The sequence below is a fragment of the Anas platyrhynchos genome, chromosome 10 (assembly GCF_047663525.1).
Source record: "Anas platyrhynchos isolate ZD024472 breed Pekin duck chromosome 10, IASCAAS_PekinDuck_T2T, whole genome shotgun sequence".
Classification (NCBI taxonomy): domain Eukaryota; kingdom Metazoa; phylum Chordata; class Aves; order Anseriformes; family Anatidae; genus Anas; species Anas platyrhynchos.
The window spans coordinates 14,482,770-14,510,444 of NC_092596.1; the positions used below are offsets into that span (position 1 = coordinate 14,482,770).

The window sequence follows — 27,675 nt, forward strand, 5'->3', positions numbered from 1 at the left end:
TCGTGAGGGGGGCGTGAGGGGGCGCTGAGGGGGGGGCGTGTGAGGGCGGGGCGCGGGGGCGGGGCGCGGGCCGGGGGCCGGGGGAGCCCCTCCCGGGGGCGGCGCCGCGTCCCGGGCCCCCGCGAAGCCCCGCCCGGCCGCGCTGTCACTCACCGCCCCGGGGAGACGGCTCCAGCTCCGGGGAGGCGGCGGCGGTGGCGACGGCGGCCGGGCCGGGCCGCTCCCCCCCCCCCTCCTCCCCCTCCCCCTCCGCTTCCCCCTCCCCTCCCCACCCCGCCGGTGCGCAGGTAGAGGCCGGGGGCGGCGGCGAAAGGGTTAACGGGGGGTGTGTGGGGGGGCAGCGTCCCGCTCCGTGAAATCCGCCCCGCGCTTTGCGGGCGGCCCCGCGGGCAGCGGGGGGCTCGGGGTGCCCCGTCCCGACCCCCGGGGCTCGGCTCCGCGCGGTGCCGCTCCGGGATCCGCTCCGGGTTTTCCGTGCGGCCGGCACGGTGCGGGCTGCGCGCTCCGCTCCGCTCCGGAGCCGCCACTCCCGCTCCGCGTTTTGGAGGCCGCCGCCTGCCAGCGAGTCTCGCGAGCCCCAGCCGCGGCGCGGCCAATGGGGACGCGTCCCTCGCTCGGCGCGGCCAATGGGGAGCTGCCCCCGCCCCCTCCCGGGCCCGCAGCGCGCTGAGGGCTCCGAGCGGCGCCTCCATTTAAAGGGGCCGCGACCCCGCAGCGGGGCTGGGGGCAGAGCGGGCGGCGCGGCGCCGGGCGGCCAGGTGCGGGCGGCGCCGCCTCCAGGGGGCCCCTCCCTGCGGGCAGCGCGGGGCGGGAGGGGGGGGGAGGGAGGGGTGGGAGGGGGGGGGCGCGCGGCGGTGGGCGCGGGGAGGGGGGGGGCGGGGCGGGCGCGTGCGGAGCGGGGCCCCCGCAGGATGGGGGGCGGGGCCTGGAAAAGGGGCGTGGTTTGTAAAGGGGGCGTGACCTAGGGAAATGGGCGTGGCTAAAGGAAAGGGGCGGGGCTTGTGGGGAGGGGGCGTGGCCTGGAGAGGGGCGGGGCCGCTGGGGGGCGCCACTGGGGCTGGGGCTGGGGCTGGGGCTGGGGCTGGGGCTGGGGTGGTCCCGGTCCCGGTCCTGGTCCTGGTCCTGGTCCTGGTCGCGGTGTTGGGGCCGTGCTCGGGGCCGTCATTACCAGCCCCGTGGGGCTGCCCGGCTGGATCGCTCACCTCGCGTCCCCTGTTTGGGACCCGATGGGCACCCCCCCTGAGACCCCGCGGTCTTCTCCCACTTTCCCCAGCAGCAAGGCTTGGTCGAAGAACCCTAGGAAGAAGGATCCAGGTTGGGAGGGACCTCGGGAGGTGTTGGGAAGCGATGTGAGTGCCCCTGATGGGTGGGCACGCTCCTGATGTTTGGGTGTTTGCTGCTAGTGCAGCAGTGCTGGAGCACCAGCACGTAGCGCTGAGACCCCAGCAGCATGGGCAAGTCTCTTTGGAGCCTTCTGGTCAACCCAAAGCCAAGTTCGGCAAGAAGTCAGCAACCCGTCCTTCCTTTAGCATGGAGCTGAGATGAAGTTCCTCAAAGGCAAGCTCAAAATCTGGCTCAGTTGGCCGTGCCATTGGGGAATTTCGGGGACCCCGAAATTGTGCAGCACCATCTGCTCTGTGTCAGGGGGTTTGGCGTTCTGATCACTGCTGCTGGTTGCTGTGGGTGAACCGAGAGAACCGGTAACACGCAGGGAGAGCACAGCGGGCAGCTGTCCCCTGAGCCCTGCCTGCAAAGGGCAGGCTGAGGAGCTTGTCCAGGGACACTGGCAGTAGCTGCGGCTGACTTGAGAACTGCTGAACGCTGCCCTAAACCCTCTGACTTGCAGTTTTACGTACCGCTGGGTCAGTCGTTTAAGCAGGCGATTGTCTGTGGTGGTGACCGTGTAAGAGCTATCTCTGGGTTTGTCGAACCTTGACTTCCAGCCTTCGGAGCATTCCTGTGCGATTGCCTGTTTCTCCAGAGTCCTTTGCTATCTTGGTGGTTTTATTGAGATGGGTCATGTTGCATCTCCCCGTTTCTTTCTATAATCAAACAGGTTTATCAATGGAACGTGCTTTCTAAGCAATGATTGAGTCTTGAAACAGTGGGGTTCTCCTATTACAGGGTCAGCTGTGTTTCGGTTCTGTTTTTTAAGCACCTCAACTCCTCCAGTCTCTGTCTGCACGTGCAGACACACCACCAAGAAGGCAATGGTCATGGTCTGTCGTGGCAGTGATGGACTGCACGGCACCAGAGGCGTTGTGCTCTCTGAATGCCTTTTGGGCTGCCAGGTGGGAGGCAGAGCCGCCTCTCCAAAACCACCAGTGAATAATGAAATCATTTCTGCCCCTTTCCAGAGAATTTTGTCTGGCCCGCAGTAGTGCACTCGGTTCCCCGGTGATCCTTCATGAATTAATTTGCTTTAAAACGAGTTAGGCAATCTGTAATAAATGTTTGCAGTGCTTAAATCTGGAAGGCTAGAAGCTGCCCAGGTAAACTCGGATAGATTGCCACAATGAAGTTAGCCTTTGCCGCATTTGTCATCTATCCTTAATGAAGATGTGTTGCCTAGAACCATGCTGGTAGGACATTGTATTATTTCCTTAATTTTTTATGGATGGAGCCATGTATTGACTGTCATTGTTTTTGTCAGGAAATACTAGTTTGGATGCTACAGTTTATTCTAAAATTTGGTGCCAAAATGAGAATTTCCTTCAGAGCTCTCTGCTCAGGTCTTACAGAACTGGTAGGTAAGAGCTAGCCGGAATGTCGATGAAGTGTCTTAATTGTGGCAGTTCTCATTTAATGCTTTCTGTGTACCAAATGATCTCGAGTGAAAAAGGTAAATACTTCAGCCTTCGAAATCTTTAAAACCTGAATCCGCATCCAGCGACAAGCCTGGGAGAGGCACCCAGGCAGGCGCTTGCTGGGGGAAGGCAGCCGGTCGCTGTGCTCTTCTCTGGGCACCGGAGACCTCCGAGGCCCTCGCCTCACGGTGAGGGAGCACCAGCAGGATTTTTTTTCTCGCTGATTTTAATTAAATCCTTGATGGTAGCTCCACGGTTTTGCAGGTAGGCCGTGCATTCCCCTGCTAACAGGCAGCTGAGTAAGGACACTCGGATGTGGAAGATGCGTGCAGGTACAGCACCAGTGGTGCCTTGAGCAAGGTGCATAAAGCCCCAGCCAGTCGCTTGGAGACTTGTGTGTCCCAGCAGAGATGGATGTGACGGTCAGAGCTGTGCCTGGGTGCTCCTGGAGGACCCTCAGCAGTCCCTGTGCCTCCCTGGAAACTCTTGCACCTGAGAAGCACTGTGCTTTGGGCTGTCGTGCAGGGGGCTTCGCTCTGAACCTCATCTTCCCAGGGATATCTCTTGCTGAATGTTCTGGAGGGGATGGTGCCGAGTCCCAAGGGAGGCGTTTCCAAACATCTGATTGTGGGCAGATTGTGAAAATGTGCAGGATTTCGGCATGCTGTCTCCTGTTTTTTTTTTTTTTTATTGAGTAATCTTGCAGTGTAGTCCCCTCCTTGCCAGGTATGGCTGTAAAAGGGGGAGGTTTCAGGCAGACCGATGACCAGAGCCCAGTGAGTGATCTGCGCGTTAGGTAGTCCTGGAATAAAAAGGAGATGAAATGTAGTGGATCAGTTCAGCATCTGCCAGAAACAATAAGCTGTTATCCATCCGTCAGAGGTAGTGAGAAGAGACCTTACCAGGAGGTAAAGCTCACATTCAGCTGGCAGCATAACTCGCTGTGAAGCTCGCAGAAAGTCCAGACGAATCTGAAAGCCTGGGGCAAGCGAAAGAAGCAGGGTTTCTTACCTTGCTGCCTGCAGCTGGGCAGCTCTAATTTTCTCGGGTTGAGTTCAGCTTCAGAGCAACCCACGGAGCTGTAAAGCATCCTTCTCTCCTGTTCTAGGGGCTGCCTTCTTGATCCTGATCAGCCGGCAGTTGGAAGTCGCTGTAAAGACTTTGCTGTCAGGGAAACAGCATTGCAGTGATGGGCAGAAGCATTCCTTGCTTTCCCACCCAAACTGCTTGCGGCATCATCACCTCCTGGGGTCCATCTCAACATGAACTCTATCAGCTCTTCCAGATTTTGATAAGTACATGAGAAGTCAGCGCCCATCTGTTTCTGCATCTACTTGTCACGGAGCTCTGCTGCAGCAGGAAAAAATATTTTTTAAAACAAAATGTTAGGCTGCAGGAGGTGTTAGAATGGGAGCTTTTGGAGGCCCAAAATATAAATTGGTCCAAAGGGGGATTAGTCAAATTCGCTGAGGATTTGTCCAGTACAGCCTCCTAGCAGCGACAGTCTCAGTGCAGCTCGAGCCAAGCAGTTCTTCAGCAGCTGATATGGGAGGATGCCCTGAAGAGGAATTGCCCAGTTAGTTCTGTTTCTCATTCTCTCTCCCCAGCTTTCCACTCCTGGTGTGAATAGGGATGGGAAGCTCGAGTAGATGGACATTTTGCTTGACTGACTGCGGCAGTCCGTAGCTTTGCACACCCTGCGAAGATGTTTCGGGCTGCTCACCAGAATGTGGGCTGTCCTGCTGGGGGGTTCGGACAGAGCTGCTGAAAGAGGACAGGAGCTTGAGCACACAGGGCAAGCACTGTGCTTCCAGCCAGGACTTGCGAGTGAGTGCTCCTGCTGTGGGCTCTCAGGTCTTTCTTGTCCACATATCTCTCCCCCCACATACCAGTATTTTGGAGTTTACTCAACCTGCAGGATACTTGTTCCCTTTAAGACCGTTGTGCTGGTCGGTGTCGTCACCAGTGAGTTTTGTCAGAGTCTTGTCTTGCATCATAACGTCCTCCTGCACAGAGCTGGAAAGCCAGCGTTAAGGTAGGCTCTGTTGGAACCAGCTGCTTTCGTTTGTTTGGCAGGGCACGCAAATAGCATGGCGAGTTCGTAGGTTTTCCTAGATTGCTGCTTGGGTTATCCTCTAGGAAGGAATGCCAAAATGGATTTCGTATGCTCCAAAATTGTTCCCAGGGTCTCTTGCTACTAGGCAAAGCCTAGGCCAGCTGCAGGTAGCAAGTGCTGTAGGAGTATCACCTCTCTGGTTCCTTGCAGACTTGCACAAAAGTGTGTAAATGAGTTTTCCTTCCTCGTCTGAGGGGCTCAGCCCTTCTGCTGCTTGTTGTTCTGAGGTCTGTTGTCCCGCGCCCAGGTTTCCAGAGAGACACCTTTGAGAAGGAGGCGTTGTTTGTGTTCAGAGCAGCTGAAAACAGGTTTGTCTTGAGGGGATTCAACTTCTTACGACCTTTCTTTCAAATGTCTTTACTTCTGCTTTACTCTGTTCTCCTCCCTGTCACCCACCCTAAAACTCACGTTAGGCTGTGCATTGCTCTAGAATTAGCTCTTTCTGGAAGCTTTGTCTCTTTGTAACTGAAGAAAATGAATGGAATAATCAGTCTTTATTGGTGAGACTTGCTGAGACTGTGAAGATGACAATTTCTGTAGTTTCTGTTTGTGACTGGGGGAACAGTACTTATCTGGAACAGAAAATGTTGCAGTGTTTTTAGATAAAAGGAAGGAGATAATGACTTTCAACTCCAGCTGTAAGGTATGATTTCTTCAACTCCTGCTTAAATGAGGCTCAGAAGTTGGGTACCTTCTCTGTCCAAATATTTCTTGTGTAGTTCTGAGTAAACCCTTTGTGAGTAAGATTTGTTTGTCCTTTCAGAGGATGTAATGGAAGCACTTGCTCAGCTATCACAGTGAAATTGCTTCAGGCCTCCTCCTTCATAGCTATGGGTGTGTTATGCTCATGGTAAGCCCAAACGGGCAGGAATACTGAATGTCCAGGGTTCAAAACAGTGCCAAATTCAGGATTAGGATGATTCTAATAGGGGAACAGGTTGGTGCCACATCTTTTGATTACAGCGCCTTCCCTGTAGCGTCTAGTTGCAGCCTGTTTTGGGGACGTGATGCTGCATCAAGTCAGGCTCCAGCTCCCTTTCCCTCTTTAGGCTTTTCACCTTCTGTCCCGTTGCAGGGGTACGTTTTGTCGTTAGCCACAAGAATACAAACGCCTTCTGGCCTCACCTCATGGTCTTGCCCTTCCTGCCTTGCGGTGGCGTTGGCTGGAGGAGCTGGGCTGCAGCTTTGTCCGTCTGGTGGTGGTAGATGGCAGCACACCTCCCCGCGGAAAAAAATTCATTATTTTTTTTCTGGTTGTTCTCTGAGTGTTGGCCCCCATCGCTATGGCCCCAGGCTGTAGCTGTAGTTAGGGGGTAACGTGGTTCGTGTCTGTCCTCTGACAAAACTCCTGCATTTTGTCATGTTGCATCTCCTTCAAGGACCAGACTGTAGAGCTATAATCAAGTTCTTTCTGTTTCTGTGCTTAAGAGAAGAGATATTTTAAAAATAAAAGATGGGTTAGCTGTGTGCTAGCAGATGAGGAGAAAGGACAGGCCAGATTATTCGGGTCTGCTGAGATACAGAGGAAGGCAGCGAAAGGCTTATTACGCGTTGCAGAACAGCTGCGTGGAGCCTCCTGAACTGGTGCTCAAATCATTTCTGATATCCCACTGTGTCCTTTAGCATAAGCACGTCTGTTTGCCACGCTGCGGCGAGGGGTGTGGATGCTATAGAGAATTCTGAAAGGTTTGCTTTGCCGAACGGCTGCATCTCGCTGCTGCTGCTCGGCCTCAGAGCTCTGTAACCCCACGAGCAGATGCGATTGACTTTTTGGGATGCTGGGTGTTGCGAGAATCTTACCGGGCCTCCAGTTACTCCAGCAATGTTCAGAGGAGTGGGCAATTCATGCACCATTAGTCTATTTTCCATTAACTTGCAAGTGTCTCTCTCGTTTCCAGTTGTCATCTTCTAAATGGATTCCAGTGAGTTTTCGGGCTCGTTGGACCCCCTGTCTCTGCCTGACAAACCACTTATTGGCGATCTTCCTGCTGACATGGAGTTTGGGGAAGATCTCCTGGGCTCCCAAACAGCTTCTACCCAGGAGGCTTCCGTTCTTCAGCCCCCTGACTGGGATCAATCCAAGCAGGTGACCGCAGACGGGGACTTGGACCTTCTAGTGAAGGGGGACAGCCTGTCTGAACTAAACAAATCAAGTGACCTCAGTCTAGATAAACCTAGTGTCTTGGACATGCTGGAGAAACCCGGTGTCTTAGATGACCTGGATAAAACTGCTGGCTTGATGGAGCTAGATAAATCGGAGGGTCTGGACGGGCTGTATAAGGCACGGCCTTCCCAGGACGCAGAGGATGGGCCGGGGGACTCCTCTGCCCCCTCTAGAGAAGCCCTCGTTCCAGAAACGTGGAAAGAAGGGGAAGACGCACCAAAAAAAGACTCTGGGGACCTAAAGGAAGATGGTGCTGCTGCTATTCCTGCGCCGTCTGATGACAATGCCCCCGAATCGCCCCCACAGCCCGTCCCTCACTCTGGAGACCTCGGCAGTGCCCCAGCCACAGAAGAAACCACAGCACAATCCTCAGCTCCGCCAGCGGCCCCTGCACAGCTCAGTCTTAAACAGTCAAAAAAGACGAGGTTGAAGGCACCAAGGAAAAGCTCGCCTGTGCAGAGGGAAGGGCCTGCAGGGGAAGCAGAGGTGGAGCTGAGCCCGGACAATAATGCAGCAGCTCTGCCCCATGAGCCCACGGAGGAAAACCAGGCGGAGGAAGGAGATGACAACGGGAACAACCCCCTTAAAGAAAGTAGCGTACCGAAGGCACAGGAAGCTGTGCCACCAGCAGGTAGGTTGTTGGCTCTGCAGGACTCGGCTTCCTGTAGCTCAGAGGGCTGCCGGCTGAAGTTGGAGGCTGTTCTCCACTCCAGCTTTCCCCATCTTCCCCTGCCATGGAAATCATTGGGGCTGCTGATGGGCTAGATGTGGAAAAAGTGTCTTGCCTATTAGGAATAACGTTCTGGAAGCTGTTCCTTTGGTGCACACAAGCTCTTGCTCTGGTTTTCGTAGCTTTAACTTTGATTTTTAATGTTTGTGGCAGCTAGGAGCTCCCCTGATAAAGCTGCTGCTGTACATCATCCTAAGTCACGCTCCTCATCATTGGAGTCCTTCCTGGAGATGAGGGTGACCAGAAGATGTTTCCCACAGCCTGCCTCCCCTCGTGCAGGGAGGTCTCTCTTCTGTTGGAGAAAACCAAGACGTGAGATTCAAGTTTCTTTGTGCTTCTGTTGCAGGAGAAGGCCTGTCTGGGAAGGGAAGCGAGACGCCAGCTGAGAAGGTGAGGAGAATGCAGTCAAGTACGTATGCTGCTGGAGAACTGGGGGTGTCTGGCTGCTGCCAAACTCACTGAGATGCTGGCTGTCTGGTCACCCCTCTGGGAAGGAGCTTGCATGTCTCCAGTGATGGAGTGGTCCCTGCGTGTGCTGCCACTGTGCTGTACATGTGGCTTCAGCATCTCTCTCCCTGCCACCCCCAGGTGGAATGTCATTCCCATAGGCCTGCCTGCCCCTCTACTCCCCCCCTTGCCATCTCTGGTCAGGTATCCGTGGAGTTTTTTCCTTTTTCAGCCTGGTCATTGGGAATTCAAAACCCAGAGGTTGAAACTGTGCTGTGATCTGAGATATTTACCCATGGTCGTCCCAGCAGATGGTTAGTCTAAGTATTTTCTGAATGTCTTCTAGGAACAGAAAAGAAGTGAACGAGCCAGAAGATCAGAAACTACCAGGCCTGAAACTGTGAACTCCTCTGAGAGCAGTGAGTAACCAGGGCTGGCCGGTGCCTGCCTTCAGCCAGAGCGTGAGGCCTAGGCCCAGCACGGGCAGGCAGACTGTGTTGTGAATAGGATGGGGGTAGGGACTCTGGAGCTTTCGTGCAGCCTTTCCTGTTACACAGGATAGGTCCCTTCGCCCGTGAGTTTTCATTTCAGGGTTCTTGCCTTGATTTCTCAGCGCCTTTAAGTTGAGGAGAGGGTTGTAGTGTTTTTACAGTGGTTTGTGGACAAGCAGCAAGTAGTAATAGGATGAGACTCTGGGGGTGTTCCCAGGAAATCCATCTTCCATCTCCTTAGCCAGAACCTTTCTTCCTTTGCCTCTAAGCCATAAGGCTGTCTGGAGGAAGGTTGTGTTTGGGGGACTTCCCTGTAAAAGTACTTGAGATCTCTGTTCTTTGAGATGCTGAAAGTTGCACTGACATCCCCTAGCATTTTTTGGTTGGTCCTTCCTTGTCTGCCTATGCTGGAGAAGTGTCTGGCAATCCAGCTTGTTCTTTTTAAGGTTTACTGGTCCTTTTAAGGTTTACTGGGTCCCTTTATCTTGCTAACAAGGAAGGTAGAAAGCAGAGAGAGACTGCAGCAAGATGACCACGGAAAGCCCCAGCATGCCTCTCATGGAATGACTTTGTGTCTCAGTTCCTAATGGGGAATTTCTCTGCGTCTTCTGCCTCTGCTTTGCAGTTCCAGTCTCTGATGAAGATTCTGATGCGATGGTGGACGATCCCAATGACGAGGATTTTGTTCCTTTTCGTACCCGACGCTCGACTCGCATGTCCTTACGCACGCAGATGGCTCAGCGAGCCGCCCGCTCTACGGTCACCAAGATGACGTGTGCCAACTGCCGGACCCCTCTGCAGAAGGGCCAGACTGCCTACCAGCGTAAAGGGCTCCCTCAGCTCTTTTGCTCCAGCTCCTGCCTCACCACCTTCTCAAAAAGACCACCTGGCAAGAAAATATGCACCTTCTGTAAAAAGTGAGTGGTCATTGCCCTTTCCTCAGCGATCCCGTGCTTGTGACCCCCCTCACTTGCCCCACAGCCCTGCCTGCCAGTACCCATCCCTGTGATCCTCATGCTTCCTTTGTCTCCCACATCGTTCTTGTCCACTGCCAGGTGTTGCCCCATGTCTTCTGTCACTCGCTGTGTATCCCATCTTCCTTTCACCTCCTTCACATTATTTTTTGTCTCTCTCTGCCAGGCTTAATGCCCCATATCCCTGCCTCCCCTCAAAACAACCCCCTGCATGCTTCACCTTCAGGCACCGCCGCTCTGGGCTGGAGCAGAGGCTGCTGTGGGCCAGTTCTTGCCACCTCCTTGCGATAGCAAAGTCCCTGCACCACAGGATGTCACCCCATTCTTTTGTGGCAGGACTGGTGTGTCCCTGCACTAATGTATTCCTTTTGATCCACAGGGAGATCTGGAACACCAAGGACTCTGTGGTTGCCCAGATTGGTTCAGGAGGCTCTTTCCATGAGTTCTGCACCTCCGTCTGCCTCTCCCTCTATGAGGCCCAGCAGCAGAGACCAGCACCTCAGTCTGCTGACCCCTCAGACACCATCCGTTGCAGCGTCTGCCATAAACCTGGTGAGGTAAGCAAATCCCTTGTATTTTTCTTGTCCCAGATCAGGAGCTTGTGACCTGCAGACCTTGTCCCTGCCTGGAACCGTTGCTGAGCATTTGCTGAGTTCTCCTGTCGTGTGAGGCCTCAGTCCCTGAGCTGCCTCGGGCTCACTCCCAGGCTCTGCCTTGCTGCTGTGAACTAGCCCTTATTCCCAGAAATACAGCTTCTGCTTCTCCCCACCCTGCAGACTGCTACTTTCTGCCACTTCACTCTCCCAGTTGCTCTGCTGGCTCCTGGCAAGAAGCCAGCTTGAGTTGACAGCAGCTTCCAGTAGGGAACTCGCCTGGGTTTTAGTGTAACAGCCCATTCTCCCAAGGGCTGTGTGTGGCATGCATGTGGGAGGGAAACCCGTGGTGTTCTGAGGGAGTGACAGCAGCGGTGTCTCTGCAGATCCAGCACGAGGTCAGCAATGGGAACGTGGTTCACCGCATTTGCAGCGATGCCTGCTTCACCAAGTTCCGAGCCACCAAGGGGCTGAAAACCAACTGTTGTGATAACTGTGGACTTTATATCTACAACAAGGGCTTGCCCCTGGAGTACCTCTTCCACGAAGGCCAGCAAAAGCGCTTCTGCAACTCTGCCTGTCTCAACAGTTACAAGAAGGTGTGTGGAGTCAGCTGCTGGGGGCGAGGGGAGAGGGGGCTCCTCGGTGGGTACACATCTCCCTCGTTCAGTTTGGCACAGGACACTTGATGCAATAAATAGCAGGCAGCTTCAACCCCCTTGGCCTTTTATTGCTGACAGAACAGCTTTAAGAGACTGCTGTGGAGAAACTCTGAAGCAGGCAAATAGAAGTTAGTTGTACTGCTTGGGGCCCATCTTGGAGCACAGGTCAAACACTCAGATACAGGTGGACTGTGCAGTTACACTGGGAAATGCAGTTAGCATGAGATGGCTTCTTTTGGATGCCTCCCCAAAGCTTGGCTGTATCTGTTCCTCTGTGGTCTGAGCAGGCTTTGCTTAACTGTCCTGATAGGACTGCCAGCTTCTGTGTTCCTGCCAGGGTACCCTTGAAATGAGAAGCAGAGGAGCCAAAGGTGGCTTTTATGTACCACCACCTGAACCTGCAGACTGTGAGCCTGGCTCTCACACTGAGTGTTCCCTGTGGTGGATGCTGTAGTGGGGTGGAGTGTGAGGGTAGGACCTCAGCGGCTGTGATGGGCTCCCTGGCAGCTCTGCTCTGCTCTGCTCTGTCTTTGCAGAAGAACACCCGAGTTTACCCGTGCATGTGGTGCAAGACGCTGTGCAAAAACTTCGACATGCTGCCCAACGTGGATCGCAGTGGCAAGATGGGACTGTTCTGCTCCATTTGCTGCACTACCTCCCACAAAGTGAAGCAGTCAGGCTTGGTTGGTAAGGGCGCTCACAGGGATTCAGTCACCTCTCCACTCTTAACTCCTTCCTTTGTGCTATTTATGCCTTGTGGATGAGACTGGAAAGAAGGCATGGTGCTCACCTGGGAAGGTGTCTGGGGAGGAGTCCAGGGAGGCAAGTGGAAGGAGATGTGGAGAGGGAGTGACCCTGCAGTACGTAGCCATTGTAATGCTGAGGGGGTAGTGTCCATTGCTGTTCTTGAGAACGCAGGAAGCAGTTGTAGTACTGTGTTGTGCTGGAATTGCACAGAGTACCAGGGTGTCCAGGACTGCGTATGGTCTCTGTTGACTGGTACAAGTATTGCAGTCTGTTTTGTCCAAATTCCTGTAGAGCCAGGATCGCTTCCTTGAACCAGTCTGCTTTCCATCCTTGTTTGATATTTCTGTCCTAGCAGAAGCTGGTGCTCTTAGTTCCCTGGTGTTCTTGTCCCTTCCCTTCTGGTAATAGCTTTCCAGACTGAGGATGTGTGAGTAGCTTGCATGCCATCCTCAGAATCCAGTCCTTTGCTGCTGGCCTCACCAATTCCTGTCTGTTTCATCAGGTCCCCCTAGACCCTGCAGCTTCTGCAGAAAGAGTTTATCTGAACCCTGCTATTACAACAAGACAGACCGGGTTGTCTACCAGTTCTGCAGCCCCAGCTGCTGGACCAAATTCCAGGTACTGAAAAATCCTTCATGCTGGGCTGGGCCCTAGAGCTCCTGCCTCTTTTCACACTTAGCAGAGGCTGCAGCTTCTTCAGGCTCCTCAGGGAGGGTCCATAAGAAAGTCTCTGCTGGAGCACAGGAGTTCCAGTGCCTGTAGCTGTCGCTTTCTTATTCTTGGCCCTACCTCCCCTCTCTTCAGCCGAGATAAGGCTGGCTGTAATTATGTCCTGTCTAGCAGCTTATGCCCAGTGGGAGTGCAGCACAGAACTGCGCTGCATGAGTGGTTTGGGACATAGTGGCCTTACAAAGGTACAAGCAAAAGCACAAATAAGCTAGCAAAGCACCATCAGCACCTGCTAGCATGGAAAGAGGCGGAGCTGCACTCTGAGCCAGGTATCACCAAGGAACATAAGTCACCCAGGTCATGTTGTCTAAGAATTTACAGCCAGCAGGCTTGGAGACCTCATGTCCTAATAGTCCTCAAAGGCTTGGCTGATACTTTTCAGATTTCTGGTGTTGAGTTTTAGCATTTGTGAAATGTTCATGGTATTCAAAGGCAACTGGGAGAATATTAGTTTTGTACTGTTGTCAAAGAACAAAGCAACAGCCAGGAAGACCTGGGAAACTTAGGCCAAGACATGCCTTGGGCAATGGAGAAAACTTAGAGCATCTAGAGGTAGAGAGTTAGTTACTGACAGTTGCAGTGTTTTGTTTTGTGTGTTGTTTTTTTTTTCTATTTCCTCTTCTTTTTCTTTTTTTTTTTTAATAAATCCTTGATATCACAAACAAAAAAAATCCTTGATATCACAAAAAAAATAAAAATCCTTTGAGATCACAAACTGTGGGCAAGGGTAGCTGAAGAGTCTGTACAGGTGTAGACTTCATGAAACACTTGATTTCTTGCCATGTAAAATCAGCATTGTAGTAAATGTGAGTACATGTGAGTAAAGCCATGCATAACCTGGATTAGGTGACGTCTTACTGTCAGATCTCAGAAAAAAACACACTGAAGGGAGTGTTTCATGATGTCGTCTTGGGGATCAGTATTGATATCAATAATATCAACACCTTCATTAGTCATCTGGAAATAATGTCGAAGTAAGCAAGATAAAATTCTGCAGATGAAACAAAAAACGGTGAAGTGTTAACTCATGCTGAGGTCAGAGCAATGCACAGCCATTGGGTTCCTCCTAACGTGTACTTAAATACAGCTCAGTGCAAGATCCTGTATCAGCCTTACCCAGATAATGTGAGGTTGTAAGTCCTGGAACGTAAGGACTTTGAAAAGGCTCTGTGATTGCAGCAGATAAGCTACTAAGCTTGAGTGCCTTGGTCTACAGTTAAAAGTTTGGGGCCTAGGGAGGGAGCAAAAGATCTACCTAGAATGAGGCACAGATAGGAGGGATATTCATCCAATGTCCACGTTTTTAATGCTGAAGAAAAATAGGGAGAGTACTGAAAGAAGCTGCAAAACTACAGGGAGCCTTGAAAATTGTATGTACAGAGGCACTTGCAGAGCACCTTATCAGCAACATAAACAGATTATTTTATTAATAAGGTATCTGTGTTGACAAGACCTCAAGTGCTAAATGGCTCTTTAATCTAGCAGAGGAAGGTGGCATGAGAATGCCTACTTCAATTCTGAAGTTACGTTACCCTGAAAATAGGAACCAGGCACATGTGCTTTGAGATCTTGCAGAGGAAGTCCCAGCAGAGGTAGCAGAGCCCCTATCCCTTAACGTTTTCAAATGCAGAGGGGTGGCAGCCTGAAAGCTCGCCTCCCTGAGCTGCACCCAGTACAAAGGAAGCAAAGTGACATTACTCAGGAGTCTGCTCTCCAGGAGCTTGAGACAACATCTGAGGGACTGACTGAGTCACTGACAGTGGCAGGCAGCACGGGTCTGAGCGGGGCCGGTGGACTGCTGTGATCAGTGGAGCAGGCGGCACGACTGGAGGCAGTGCAGGTCGGGTGCTTGCTGCCCTCCGTGTGCCTCTCCCTCCGTCAGCTGTCTTTGTTTCCTGCAGCGCACCAGCCCGGAAGGTGGGATCCACCTGAACTGCCATTACTGCCACAACCTTTTCAGTGGGAAGCCGGAGATCCTTGACTGGCAGGTGAGGACTTTCCCCGGGGAGCACGTTGAGGCTGAGGCCAACCCCAGCGAGGACCACAGAGCTCTTCCTCTCCTTGCTCAAAGCAGAGCCCCTTCTGAGCCAGTGCCACGAATGCCCCGGCTGCAGAGACCCACGGTCTTGCCCTCGCTTCCCCGGGAAGCCTGGGGACCTCCTGCCAGCCTGGCTGACCTGGTGGCGGTCTCTTTGGCAGGACAAGGTGTATCAGTTCTGCTGCAAGGACTGCTGCGAGGATTTCAAGCGGCTGCGTGGGGTAGTGTCTCAGTGTGAGCACTGCAAGCAGGAGAAGCTGCTGCACGAGAAGATCCGCTTCTCAGGGGTGGAGAAGAACTTCTGCAGCGAAGGTACTTGGGGAAGGCACGGGAGAGGCAGAGCCCCCATGCCAGCCCTTGCTGGGGGAGGAGAAGAGAGCATGGAGTGGAGCAGAGGGGAGACTCTAGCCAGGCCCTGGGGCGAGAGCCTCGCCATGCAGTGAAAAGGGAGGACTGTCAGTGGGGATGGCTTGCTGTCCAGCCAGGCCCGAGGGCAAGATCTTTACCATTCATTGTGTCCTTGGGGAGGGCTTTCTCACAGCTTTTCTCTCTCTGGGGGCTGGGGAGACAGCAGGTGGCAGCTCCGCTCCTCCTGTCATCATGCACTTCTACGCTCTTGCGTCTGGGCTGGCCTGACCTGGCCTTGCCCTGCCTGCTGGGTTCCTGCACACAGGAGGTTGGAGTCAGACTCTTCCTAGAAGCATAGAGGTGAGAGATGGCAAGTCCCCATGAGGTCCCATCTTATCCCAGCCCCAGGGGCCAGTGCTGGATTGTTCCCTACAGTGTGTTGCGCGTGCTCTGTTGTCTCCGCAGACCTGGATTCTGGTCATGTTTGGGTCAGGGAGGCCCCCAGTTCATCCTGGGAAGGTTTCACTCCTATTGTTTCTCCGCAGGGTGTGTGCTTCTTTACAAACAGGATTTCACCAAGAACCTGGGCCTGTGCTGCATCACCTGCACCTACTGTTCTCAGACCTGCCAGCGGGCGGTCACCGAGCAGCTGGAGGGCAGCACCTGGGACTTCTGTAGTGAAGACTGCAAAAGCAAATACTTGCTCTGGTACTTCAAGGTCAGTATTGGCACTGGCAGCTTGTGCTAAGTGCTGTGGTGGGCACGGCACCCAGATAAGTGGGCATTGCGCTGAGGAAGCTCGCACTGCTGGAGTCTGGCTGGCACTGCTGCGGAGAACCTGGCACTGCTGGAGTCCTGCCTGGCAATGACGGGACACTGCTACGGGGAAGCTCACGTAGCTGGAGTCCCCAGCTGATCCTGCCAGAGCACTGCACTGAGGAAGCTCACAGTGCTGGATCCGCGGCTAGTGCTGCTGTGAGAAGTTCGCACCGCTGGAGACCCCGGCTGGCACTGGCAGGGCACTGCTGTGGGGAAGCTCACAGCACCTTGCCATGTGCACCGTTCACTGGAGAGTTGTGTTGCACTCGGAGGGGGTGTGGTTAGTTACTCCTTGTTTCTCTCCTGCTGATGCGGGCTTTAGGCAGCTCGGTGCCATGCCTGCAAGCGTCAGGGGAAGCTGCTGGAAACCATCCACTGGCGAGGGCAAATCAAACACTTCTGCAACCAGCAGTGTCTGCTGCGATTTTACAACCAACAGAACCAGCCCAACCTGGACACGCAGAAGGGGCCCGAGAGCCTGCTGAACAGTGAGTAGGAGGGAGGGAGGGGACCTGCATAGCTCAGTCTGAGAGACACAGGGAAGACTGAACAGCGAGGGGTGGAAGCTTCCTGCCTGGGACTGGATGAGACGCTAGGGAACAATCCTGCACTGGCCCTTGGGGGGGAAAGGACGGAGTGGGACCTAATGGGGCTTCTCCATCTCTAACGTCTATGGTTCTATGACACACAGGGCCCAGACGGGAGGAGCCGGTGCCAGCGTGCTGCCTGTAGCTCACACTTAGCGAGGATACTCAGGGATTTAACGGGCGACTCCATCCTCATGTTGCCAGCGGAGAGCTCGATTTACAGGGTTAGGGGACAGCGTGGCTTGGCATGATAATCCACCTGCAGCCCCACACCACCTCCGAGCTGTGACCTTCTCAGATCTCATAAACTAATCAGGATTGGGCCAGGTCAGTGCTTGGATGGGAAGCATTCAAGGAAAACGCAGGGTGCTGCAGGAAGTGGTGCTGGTGATGCTGTAGGTGGGCTCTCCTCAGCCAGAGCTGAACCTAGGCCGATCTTGAGGGAGCGCAGAGCCGCTGGAGGCTCTGTCTTGCGCTGTTAGATTGGAGTCCTACCACTTACCCAAAGATCGCTGCAGCTTGGGGGAGTTGCCAACCCCGTGTCCCGGATAACCCCATTCTGCATCTGTGGAGTTCCCGCTGGAGAGGAGATTCTCACTGCCTGTTGCCCCATTTCCTATCATTAACTTGAGCCAGTTGCTTCTGGAAGATTGCAAAGTGCTTTGGGGTCCCTCAGGACGGAAGGTGCTCGTAGTGAGAGTGACAAGACATCGCGTGGCCCTCGGACACTCGCATAGTCTCACTTTGCTCGGTCTGTGGTAGGCCATGATCTTCTAGGTGATCTGATGTAGGTAACAAAATGCCAGCAGCTTGTGGTGTGACTTCCTTCAGCGCATCAAGCTTCGACAGATGCCTCTATCGCAGGCTTCGCTGCCCCCTGGAATTTCGTGAGGTGTAAAACCCTGAGTAGGGTGCGCTGAGGAGGGGAAACCAAGAGGAAGACCTTCCGTGAGAGACCTCATCCTCCGTCCCCAGGCTCTTCCTGGTGCCTCTCTCCTCACAGCAGTGAGCTAATCGCGAGATGGGGAAACCCTGGATGCCATCACTGCTTGGAGAGCACAGCAGAGCTGTTCTGCCAGAAGCAGGAGGTTCCCCCAGGCAGGGGAGTCCTGACCTGCCCTCCAAGAGCCATGCTCTGTAAAATGCCGTGTGAGGTGACAGCTCAAGTGACAGCACGTTGGGGTGACCTGGATGAAAATCTGCCAGTTTCAGCTGGCATTGGGGTGTCCAGAGAGAGACTGCTTGATGGGACACAGAGTGTCCTGCTGCCCCAGTGGAGGAAGAGGCATTGAGCTTGCCAGCCCCTGTAGCTCACCGAGTGATTTTACAACCCTAGCTGTGCTGCTTGGTTTGTGCTCTGCTTTCAAGGCATCCTACCTGTGAGGCACCAGTAACACTGCTCTGGGGACACAGGCACAGCAAACAAGCCACTGCCTGCCAAGGGAAGCATCTACTTCACACCATTTGGCCCTTACCTCTTGGAGACACGGACCATGAGACTCTCTTGAGTACCTTCTCCAACACCACCGGGAACTTTGCTGTTAAGCGTGCGGGGCATTGCCCTTCACTGTGTCACAGCTCGCTGTGTTCACTGTGCCAGCTGCGGGACAGCTGTAGACAGCCTTGCCCAGGGACTGTGCCATCCTGGCCAGCTTGCAGTGGAAGGATGCTGGAGCCAGAGCTGCTGTGTGCTTACACAGAGCTTTCCAGCCCCGTGTGCTGTGCAGGGTGTTGCAGGAGGAGCAGCTTGCCTCCACTGGTGAGGAACTGCTTCTGCCTGCTCCAGTCAGGGTCTTCTGTGCATCTGGCAGTGGTGTCATAAGCTTCTGAGGGACTACCTGGATTTTAGGCCCAGCTGGGGCTGGGCTGCTGACTACTTGCTTGTTTTGTAGCCAGTGTTGCCTAAAAGCATTCATTCCTGCGATCCAGTGGCTGCTGCCAGCCTGGTGATCCTGAGGGTGCTTGCTGACCATGAAAGTGACCGTTCCTTTGCTGGGAACACAGTCTGTGTAAGAAGTGATTGAGGAGCTCCTGCCACAGAACCGTGCCCAAAGAATTCAAAGGGAACGGGCTCTGTATAGGGCTATCCATCTGGAGAGGAGAGGGCCAGTCGCCTTGGTTGGTGCAGTTGAGACCTTGACAGTTCCTTGCTGGTGTTAGGATGAGAGTAAAGAACAAGCTGCAGCTTTCTTGAGAGCCTGGACATGTAGCGTGTAGAGCTTTGTGGTGTGAGGATCTTGTTTCCTGCTGTCCTAAATCCTTGGCCTGTGAGACAATGACCTTTGCTTTTATTCTGCTTCAGCAGACTCTGCTCGTACCCTTCTCCATAGCTTCTTTCCCCATCCGTGTCTCCTGCTGCCCGTCCACTTCGGACTGGTCACGGGAAGCTCTTGGACCCACTGAGCCGTGGCAGGTGTGTGGCTGAACGTCCAGCTGGAGGCTAGGGAGTTTGCTTGGGCTGGAACTTGCCTGTCCCCTCGGTGGCAGTCACCAAATGGCTTTTGCTGTGCCTCTGTTTGCTGAAGAGCAAAGTTCTTGGGATTTCCTCACGATGCAGGAAATTGCATGGTATGAATGCCAGTGTGCTGATCCTTTGGGAGTCTGGGTTTTTCCCGGAGAGCCTATCTGTAGGAGGAGCAAATGGACCTGCCACTCCGTTTGGGTGCTGATGCCTGCTGCTTTCCTTGTGGGCATCTCCTTTGTGCATGGCCCACGGTTAGTCAGTGCTGCAGAAGGAATTCTTTTTCCCAGCCACATGGGTAGCCAGGGTTCACAGGAGACTTGGATGAAGGTGCTTGTAGCTCGGCAGCCTCTGAGATGGGTGCTCTGCAAAGCGAGTGGGACAGAATTATCATCCGAGGCAGGATGATACGGTTACCATCTGAGACTGGTGTCTGCCACGTGTGCCTCTTACCTGCTGGTGATCCGCTCTCTCCTGCATCCCTAGCGCTGGGCAAAGCTGTCTCTGTACTTTCTGGGATACCTTACAGCAAGCTATTACCTCTGTCACCTTCTTCCTAGGGATCTCGAAGCACTTTGCCAAGATATTTGTAGCAGGGAGATGGAGGCACAGGGAGGGGCCATGGCTCGGTACAGCAAGCCAGTAGGCAGAGCTGGGAATGGAGCCCTGGATTCCTCTCTCCACAAGGGGCTGGGATTTCTCCTGACCTGCTGTGATGGGAATGGGGTGGACTGCAAGGGAACTCAAAATGACATGGCAATGACTTGATTTTGGAGTTGTAGTGCCTTCGGAGGTGCTAGGGCTAGAGATTTTTGGAATGACTGTTCCTGGAGCGGCCAGGAGCAGTTTCTGGGGAGCCCGTCACTGCCCTCTGGCCTGTGGCTGTTGCCACCTCCAGTCCCAGCAGTGGGACCTGTTAGCTGAGGAGCTCTTAAACTAAGAGGCTTTGCTTTTTCTTGCAGGTCAGTCTTCAGAACCAAAACCACCTGCCTCTTCCCCACAGAAGGCAGAGACTAACACGGTAAGGCCCGCTGGAGGTAGGAATTTGCAAGGTAGCATAAAGTGTTTGTCCCCAAAGAGAACAGATCTGCCATTGCTTGCGGAGATTTCGTTTTACAGCCAGTGCATTTTAAGACGGTGGTGGCCTGGGCAGTGGGAGCTGATGCAAGCTGCTGGGGAGGGCAACTTCAGCACATCTCCTGCACGGGGGATAAATAACTTCCCCGACAATGAAACAGACACCAGAGCAGTCTGCCACTGTGGTGCTGGCTCTTTTTTGCATGGTGCTCCCCTGTGCCTGGGCATTATCACTGTCCCTCTGAGTTCCCTGCTGGCTCTTGCAGGGATCTCACACAGGTTTGCTGCCCACCAACATCAGCTTGGCAGCCCTTTGGCCAAATGTGGCCGTGGGAGCATGTGTACGTGTGCTGCGGGCTGCCAGGCTGCAGGAGGCTGTACCTGAGGTTGAGGAGAGGTGGTGCTGCTTTTGCTGGACACCAACCTCCTGCTTTCTGCGTTTCCTAGTTGTCAGCAAAGACCTCCTCAGCACAGATGTCTCCAGCCGCGCCGCCTCCCCCGCCCCCTCCAGTTCCAGCCACCCCTCGGAAGAACAAAGCTGCCATGTGTAAACCACTGATGCAGAACCGGGGTGTTTCCTGCAAGATAGAAATGAAGTCCAAAGGATGTCAGACAGGTAGGAAAGTAAGACATGACTCCAGGACTGAAGGGGCGTTTTGGAAAGGCAGGTAGCATGTCCCTGCTCCAGACGGAGTGTGAATCCAGCTTGAAATGCTCTTACAGAGCTGCTGGGTGTTCAGCATTACGCTGAGGAGAGTTAGGGATGTATGGGGAACGCATGGAAAGGCTGGAGGTAGGGCACCCATTTCCAACAGCAGCAGGAGGAAAACAGCAGAGAGTGCTGCAGCATGACCCCACCTCTCTTATGGTATTTGGGACAACTTGTTTCCCTCTAGAGATCATCAGCTTGCTTGAGGGGCTGTCTGCTGAACAGGTTGCACTGTGGAGCTGCTGTTGGGCACGTGTGTGCGTGCGGTCTCTAGCACGTACAAAGCAACTAGACCTCTTGGCAGGGCCACATAAGAGCAGGGCTTGCACCTTTGGCTAAGGCAAGCCCCGCGGGTTGCAGGGCTGCCTGGCTTGCTGCTGCTCCAGCTCTGCCCGTAAGTCACAGGCGCTGGTGGCTGGAAAGGCTGTGGTGCTGGATGGCTGCGTGGGCATGGCAGTGCAGAGCTCGGCTGGGTGGAGGAGCTGCTGGGAGCGAGCTCACTGACATACTTTTGCTCTTGTCAGAGGCTGACTGGAAGCCCCAGGTGATTGTGTTGCCAATCCCAGTCCCGATCTTCGTGCCTGTGCCTATGCATATGTACTGCCAGAAAGTACCTGTGCCTTTCTCCATGCCTGTCCCGGTAAGCGACACACTTCACCTGCTTGTGTTCTCTTACTGTCTTGGTCCTGCCTCGCTGCAGCCTTCCTGCTTCTCTGTCTGTCCTCTACTCCTGCCTCTGCTTTTACAGCAGTTGGCCGAGCCAGAGCTCCCTGCGGGCGCAGCATGTGTCTGATCTTTGCCTGCTGTGCTGCTGTCAACAGGTGCCTGTGCCAATGTTCCTGCCCACCACACTGGAGAGCACAGATAAGATTGTGGAGACCATTGAGGAGCTGAAGGTGAAGATCCCCTCCAATCCTCTGGAGGCTGACATCCTGGCCATGGCAGAGATGATTGCGGAGGCTGAGGAGCTGGACAAGGCCTCCTCAGACCTGTGCGGTAGGTTCTGCCGTGCCTTGAGCTGGCCCAACAGCTGCTGTCGCGTGGGGTTTGCCTGCTTTGGGAGCCAGAGCATCTGCCCAGATTGCAGCTCTCCCAAAGCCTTTGAGAAGGAGAAGAGCAGAGCAAGCCCTCAACTACTGCTGAGGAAATACTAGGAGCTGGGAGCAGTGCTAGCCACTGACCCTTGTGGGGGTGCCAGGCTCTTGGCTGTTCAGGCTCTTAGCTAAAGCAGCTGCCCGGCCAGACCAGCAGTCCTGACCTCACAGATGTTTTTAGCTGGGGACTGCATTCCTTAAGCTCCAGTGACTAGAGCCATGGCTAGGGCTCTAGGGAGAGGACAGAGGTGCAATTTCTTGCAGTTTCAGCCATTGTGGGGCTGTTCTGAGCCCAGGACTGTGCCCCGGGGAGCCTGACTTCGTTTTCCAGCTGTCACAGGGAAAACAGACCAAAGACTTTTTTTTGAAAATTGTGTTTCTGATCTGCTTTTGCATTGCAGACCTGGTGAGTAACCAGAGTGCAGAGGGTCTCCTGGAGGACTGCGATCTGTTCGGACCAGCGCGGGACGACGTGTTGGCTATGGCTGTCAAGATGGCAAACGTCCTCGATGAGCCAGGCCAGGACCTGGAGGCTGACTTCCCTAAGAGTAAGAGCTAGGTGAAGCAGGCACACGGGGCTGCTCGTGCTGCAGCAGGGTCCTCCTGCTGCCCTCAGCCCACCTTTGCCAACAGCGTTAAGACCTGTGTGAACTTACCTCCCCATGCCCTCTGACTGACCCCACTTGAGGCCAGGAACTGAGGGTCTTGCAGATGACTGCCCACAGCGGGGGTGAGACCACCACTTTTGAACAAGTCTCTGTTTTCTGACTAACTGACCTGCTGCAGACATAGAGAAGGGGGAATGAGAAGCTGATTTTAACAGCACAAAGAGCATGGCAAAGGGGCTGGTATGTTTACGGATAATGATTCCAGAGGATCCAGAAAGGCCTGAAAGACCTGGACAGGGCACGATGTCTTGGGAGATGGCAGAGTTGCTGAGTGTGTCTGTCGAAGGGCAGGAGGTGGGAAGGAGGAGCAGGGACATACATGGCAGTTCGGAGGCAGTTTACTAGCGGCAGAGGACAGAGAACCGGGGTGCTGTGCCAGGCTGTCACCAGGGCTGGCCTGGTGTGAGGGGATGAGGAATGTTCCTGAAGTGTAAAAAAAAACAAAAACTGTCAGAAGGGGGAATTTTGGGTTCTGGTTAATCTGAGAAAGCTTGCGGCTCTGGCAGGTAAAGCTGTTTCCTTTGCTGGGCTGGGGCTAAATGTTCGTGCCAAGCAGGGGTGGGGGTGTGAATTGTTGGGCTACGTGTTGCCTTTACCTCTGGCTAAGAACCAGGCCAGAACAGTCATCTGGCTGAGACGTCTGCCTGCCTCTTACCTCTGCTGGGGACAGGATGAGGTGTCTCAGCTGAGCTTTTCCACCTCTGTTTCCTTTCAGACCCTCTGGACATCAACCCCAGTGTGGATTTCCTCTTTGACTGTGGGCTGGTGGGGCCAGATGATGTGTCCACAGAGCAAGAGCTGCCTCGTGCTGTCCGAAAGGTGAGCTCTTAGTGGGTGCTGCCTGCTCAAAGCCGCGTGGATTTGGAGTGGGAGCTGCCCTCTGGGACATACTCGGAGGTGAGGTGTGCTGGGGAGGTTGTACCCTCTCCCTTCAGGGAGATGGAAGTACTTGTATGGGGCCCTGGGTGCGAGCTGGCCTCTTTCCTGCCTGTGATCCTCATAACTGATGGGTCTTGGCTTGGCTGTCAGCAGGAGGATGCCTGCTGGCGTGGGTATAGGCACGGTGGGAGGGAGCTGGCTGTCAGCAGGCCCGAGGAGCGGCTGGGAGCCTTGCCTCTGTCCCAGGTACACGTCTCATCTCATGACACATCTTTCTGCAGGGGCAGAAGCGTCTGGTGCTCTCTGAAAGCTGTTCCCGGGACTCGATGAGCAGTCAGCCCAGCTGCACAGCACTCAACTACTCGTACGGTGTGAATGCCTGGAAGTCCTGGGTGCAAGCCAAGTATGCAGGGGGAGAGACCAGCAAGGGAGAGGAGCTGCGCTTCGGCCGTAAGTGCCCTGGCTCTACGGGGTGGAGTGGCAGAAACCTTGCAGCAGCTGGGCGTTGAGGTGCTCCTGACCTCGCAGGCTATTGTCTGAGGCTGCCGTGCTTGTTTCCACAGCCAAGCCCATGAGGATCAAGGAGGACATCCTGGCCTGCACAGCAGCTGAGCTCAACTACGGCCTGGCTCAGTTTGTCAAGGAGATAACACGGCCCAATGGGGAGCGCTACGAACCGGACAGCATCTATTACCTCTGCCTAGGCATCCAGCAGGTGAGGGAGGGCTTTTTGTCTTCAAGTCCTTCCCAGCCAGACCTGGGGCTCAGATCTGGTGAGGGGAGCTCATTCCCTTTGTTCTGCCTTCTGGTGACCTAGGACAACCCACCTGGTTCAGTCTTTGAGTGCAGTGGGTAGGGTGACAGCTACGCCCTGGCTTTGCACCCTTCCTGCACATCCTTGAGGAAGGCTGGGAGATCTCCCAAACTCTGTCCCTTCTTCAGCACCACGTCTGCTTTGTTGTCGTGTCCTGGGGTTTCCCTCACAACTTTCAGGAGTGGGTGGTCTTGGGATTCTGCTCTGTAGCTCTGGCTGTACAAGGAGGGGCTCTGTGTGCGCACCCTGGGCTCTCTGGGGAGGGTTTGCACTCCAGGTGCTACCGTGTCTCTCCTGACTGTGTGTTCTGTCCTTTCTAGTACCTGCTCGAGAACAATCGTATGGTGAATATATTTACAGACCTCTACTACCTGACCTTCGTGCAAGAGCTCAACAAGTCCCTGAGCGGCTGGCAACCCACGATCTTACCAAACAGTACGTGTCTCCAGATTACCTTGGAGCACCATGCACATACCCTGTTTCTGCTTCTAGCATTGGATCCTGCGGTCAGATTGTGCTCCTCCAGCCTCAGTTCTCTTTCTTGGCGTAGGCAGTGCTGTCCTGCTGTGTTTTGGGGTCTTACTGTCCCACACTGACAGCAGAGCCAGCTGGTTTATGCCTCAGCAGCTTCTGTTTCCCAGAGTGAGGTTGGCTGGCAGCAGAGTATGGCTGCTGTGTTTCCTGGGTCAGTTTGAATTTTTACAATAGTTCACTTCACAGTGATGTCTGAAGCTCTGGCAAAGAGCACACCAAACCCAACAGGTGCAGCGGCCCATGCCTTTCCCTTCCCAGTCCGTGGGCAAGCCCTGCACACTGCCGAGTGCTGGCCATGGCTGCTGTGCTGCTACCTTGGGAGCAGACTGCCACAAAGCTCTGCAGAAGCTTTTCATGATGCTGTGATCTGGGCTCCCTTCCCTGCAGCGCTTTGTCAAGTGCTAGTTCCCAGATGCAGCCTCTCCCTCTGCACGTTGGCTGTTGAGGCAGAGGCCTTTGGCTCCAGACCCGTGTGTCTAGACAGGAACTGGCTTTTCTTTCACCTCACCCAGTGTGGTGGAGCACTGACCTGCAGTCCTCTTTGTGGCCGTCTATAGAGCCGAGCTGTTAGGACTGATTCGGTTCTAGCTTGTGTTTTGCCTGTGCTATGGGACGGCTCGTGGCTGGGCAGAGCCAGCATCTAGATCCACTAACGGCTCTGGAGAATAACCTCGTGGGGCAGTGGGTGTTGTGAAGCGTCAGCACCGAGCCGAGCTTGCCGGCGCAGGGTGAAGGGATTGCTCCAGGCCCACGATCTCCAGATGCGTGGGGCTGGCTCCCAGCCATTGCTGGCAGGCACATTGTTCTAGTTCCCTCCTGAAAGAACACGAGGCCACCGTGGGTGTTGACCTGGTTCTTCCTCTGTGTTGCAGACACGGTTTTCTCACGTGTTGAGGAGGAGCACCTCTGGGAGTGCAAGCAGCTGGGCGTTTACTCACCCTTTGTGCTCCTCAACACCCTCATGTTCTTCAACACCAAGTTCTTCGGGCTGCAGACAGCGGAGGAGCACATGCAGCTCTCCTTCACCAACGTCGTGCGCCAGTCCCGCAAGTGTACCACAGCCCGGGGCATGACAAAGGTAGTGAGCATTCGCTACTATGCTCCTGCCAAGCAGAAGAAAGGCCGAGGTAGGGTCTGACAAAACAAACATCTCTCTGTCCCTCCCTGTCCCCCTGCCCCCCATCATGTTCCAGCCATGATCCTATTCTCTGCCCCTTTGCAGACGGTGGCACTGGAAAGCGGAAGCGTGAGGAGGAGGTACCGGTGCTGGAGCAGCGGGAGAACAGGATGAACCCACTCCGATGCCCAGTCAAATTCTATGAATTTTATCTCTCCAAATGGTGAGTCTTCGGAGAAGAGGCATGAGATGTTTTGGGGGCCACCTCTCAGTTTCAGGGTGACCCTGTGGAGTAGCTGCTGCCTTCGAGGGCTAACCGAGAGGGCAGGCCAGGCTTTCTGAGTGCCTTCTGTTCGTACCCTGGGGCTCACCTTCCTTTCTCTCTGCAGTCCTGAGAGCCTGCGGAACCGCAACGACATCTTCTACCTGCAGCCTGAGCGGTCGTGCATCGCCGAGTCCCCGCTTTGGTACTCGGTCATCCCCATGGACCGGAGCATGCTGGAGAGCATGCTGAACCGCATTCTGGCAGTGAGGGAGATCTACGAGGAGCACAGCCGGCTCGGTGGCCTGGAGGACGATATGGACTAAGCACAAGGTGCTGCTGGGCTGGTTCCGCTCCAGCCCTGGACACCTCATCTCCCTGCCTCCTGCTGCGGGGGCCGTGCAGCGCAGGGTGGGGCCGGGGCTGCAGCAGTGCTGTCCCCTCATCGTTACGGGACTCAGACATCCCATCCTGCTCCTAACAGGCCTGTCCTACCGCGTCCCAGAGCCGTGTGGGCCATCTTCCCCCAGGCCAGGCCCTGCAGCACAGAGGTGGCAAAGCCCCCAGGGCGGTGGCCCCGGCTTGGCTCTGTCCTCCTGTTCCCCAGGGCTGCGGCCCCTTCCCCTGACACTAACCCCTTCTCCCCCTGCCCCGGGGCAGGAACCGCACAATACGGCAGAGTGCTGCCTGGGACCAGCAGCCCCTGAGGCTTTTAATTCCCCTTTCCCTTGGCATCAGCTCTTGGAGGCTGCAGGTGGCGTGGCAGGAACAGCTCTGCTGCAGTGGGACAGGGTTTTCAAGGCAGCAGGGAAGGACCACGGGCGGCACGTGAGCTGCTGGGCAGGGCAAGGGCCGATTTCAAGGGCGGGAGGTGGCTGTGGGGAGCAGATGGAGTCGGTGCTGGAACGCGAGGGCTGAGACCCAGCTGGGCTGCCTCCCTCAATTTTGTCGACGTTTTCTGAGTCAGCAGAAAACTGACTGACACGGGTCTGTGCCAGTGCTGCCCCTCTTCCCCCCCGTCCCCGTGTGAGGTGCCACCAGCAGTGCAAGCCGGCCGGGGTGCTGGCGGCGGTGGCAGGTCCCTCCGCTCCTGCTCTGGGCTCGGGCAGCTGCTGGCAGAAGCCAGGGGCTCTGCCTGGCCTCTCCCCTCCCTCCCAAAGCTGCAGGGCCCCCGTGCCCTGCCTGGAGCAGGCTTGGCTCCGGCCGTGCTCTTCCCTGCTGCCTCCTGCCCCTCCTCGTGTTCTGGTTGGTTTTCCTGAGCTGTACATGGGTCTCGGCACTGTTGAGCCTGTATATATTGTTCTGGGCCTTGGCCCGGGGCCCTCTGTCCTCTGTGTCCATGTGGAGAGTGAGCCACTCACCAGTCTTGTTGTAGTGATAACAGGGCGGTAGGACTAACCCTGTGTCTCTGGAAACCATTCATTTCAAATAAAGATGCAGAAACCTGCGGGCAGCCCCTGCTTTCCCCTGGGGGCAGGGTGGGCCCTGCCGTGCAGCCCCTCATGCACCCCCAGCCCCAAGCAGTGCTGTGGGGCTGGGGCCTTCCCTTCTGCAGGCTTGGCCTCTCCCAAAGGTGCTTTAAGGCTCTGCTGGGCACGAAGGCCCTGGGTGGAAGAGCCCGGTGAGTGTCCTGCTGCTGCCACCCATCTCCCTCCTCTCCATCCCACCCCTGCTCTGCTGCCTGTGCTTCCTCCTGCCCCCTCCTCAGCTATGGGGCCACATCCCAGTGTGGTGGTGGTGGTGGTGGTGGCCCTGTCCAACCCTTGTGGCCACTCGGTGCCCCTGGGGGACAGTCAGAGAACAATGCC

At 55.0% G+C, this 27,675-nt stretch overlaps 1 protein-coding gene across 5 annotated transcripts; it reads left to right on the plus strand.

Moving 5' to 3' along the window:
- Positions 1–17: 17 nt before the first annotated feature.
- ZMYM3 (zinc finger MYM-type containing 3) lies at positions 18–27,314 on the plus strand. 5 transcript variants are annotated; one of them, XM_038184026.2, is made up of 25 exons: positions 18–287; positions 6,822–7,718; positions 8,164–8,207; positions 8,611–8,683; positions 9,381–9,672; positions 10,109–10,286; positions 10,709–10,921; positions 11,521–11,671; positions 12,234–12,349; positions 14,362–14,448; positions 14,660–14,810; positions 15,392–15,564; positions 15,988–16,153; positions 19,676–19,734; positions 20,238–20,406; positions 21,024–21,139; positions 21,321–21,495; positions 21,995–22,141; positions 22,977–23,080; positions 23,422–23,590; positions 23,704–23,855; positions 24,275–24,389; positions 25,361–25,615; positions 25,711–25,828; positions 25,995–27,314. In XM_038184026.2, the coding sequence occupies exons 2-25, from the start codon at positions 6,836–6,838 to the stop codon at positions 26,191–26,193; spliced, it is 4,305 nt and encodes a 1,434-aa protein (XP_038039954.1). In that variant the 5' UTR covers positions 18–287; positions 6,822–6,835; the 3' UTR covers positions 26,194–27,314. The 5 variants fall into 5 exon arrangements, with proteins under 5 accessions (XP_038039954.1, XP_038039952.1, XP_071899154.1 ...); XM_038184024.2 differs by lacking the exon at positions 18–287 and adding an exon at positions 407–758; XM_072043053.1 differs by lacking the exon at positions 18–287 and adding an exon at positions 1,004–1,557.
- Positions 27,315–27,675: the final 361 nt, after the last annotated feature.

Coding starts and splice junctions, on each gene's coding strand:
- ZMYM3 (XM_038184026.2), top strand. CDS start 6,836: ATGGATTCCAGTGAGTTTTCGGGCTCGTTGGACCCCCTGTCTCTGCCT. Junction 14,449..14,659: donor CGGAGATCCTTGACTGGCAG/GTGAGGACTTTC, acceptor TCTCTTTGGCAG/GACAAGGTGTATCAGTTCTG. Junction 21,496..21,994: donor GGCCTCCTCAGACCTGTGCG/GTAGGTTCTGCC, acceptor TTTGCATTGCAG/ACCTGGTGAGTAACCAGAGT.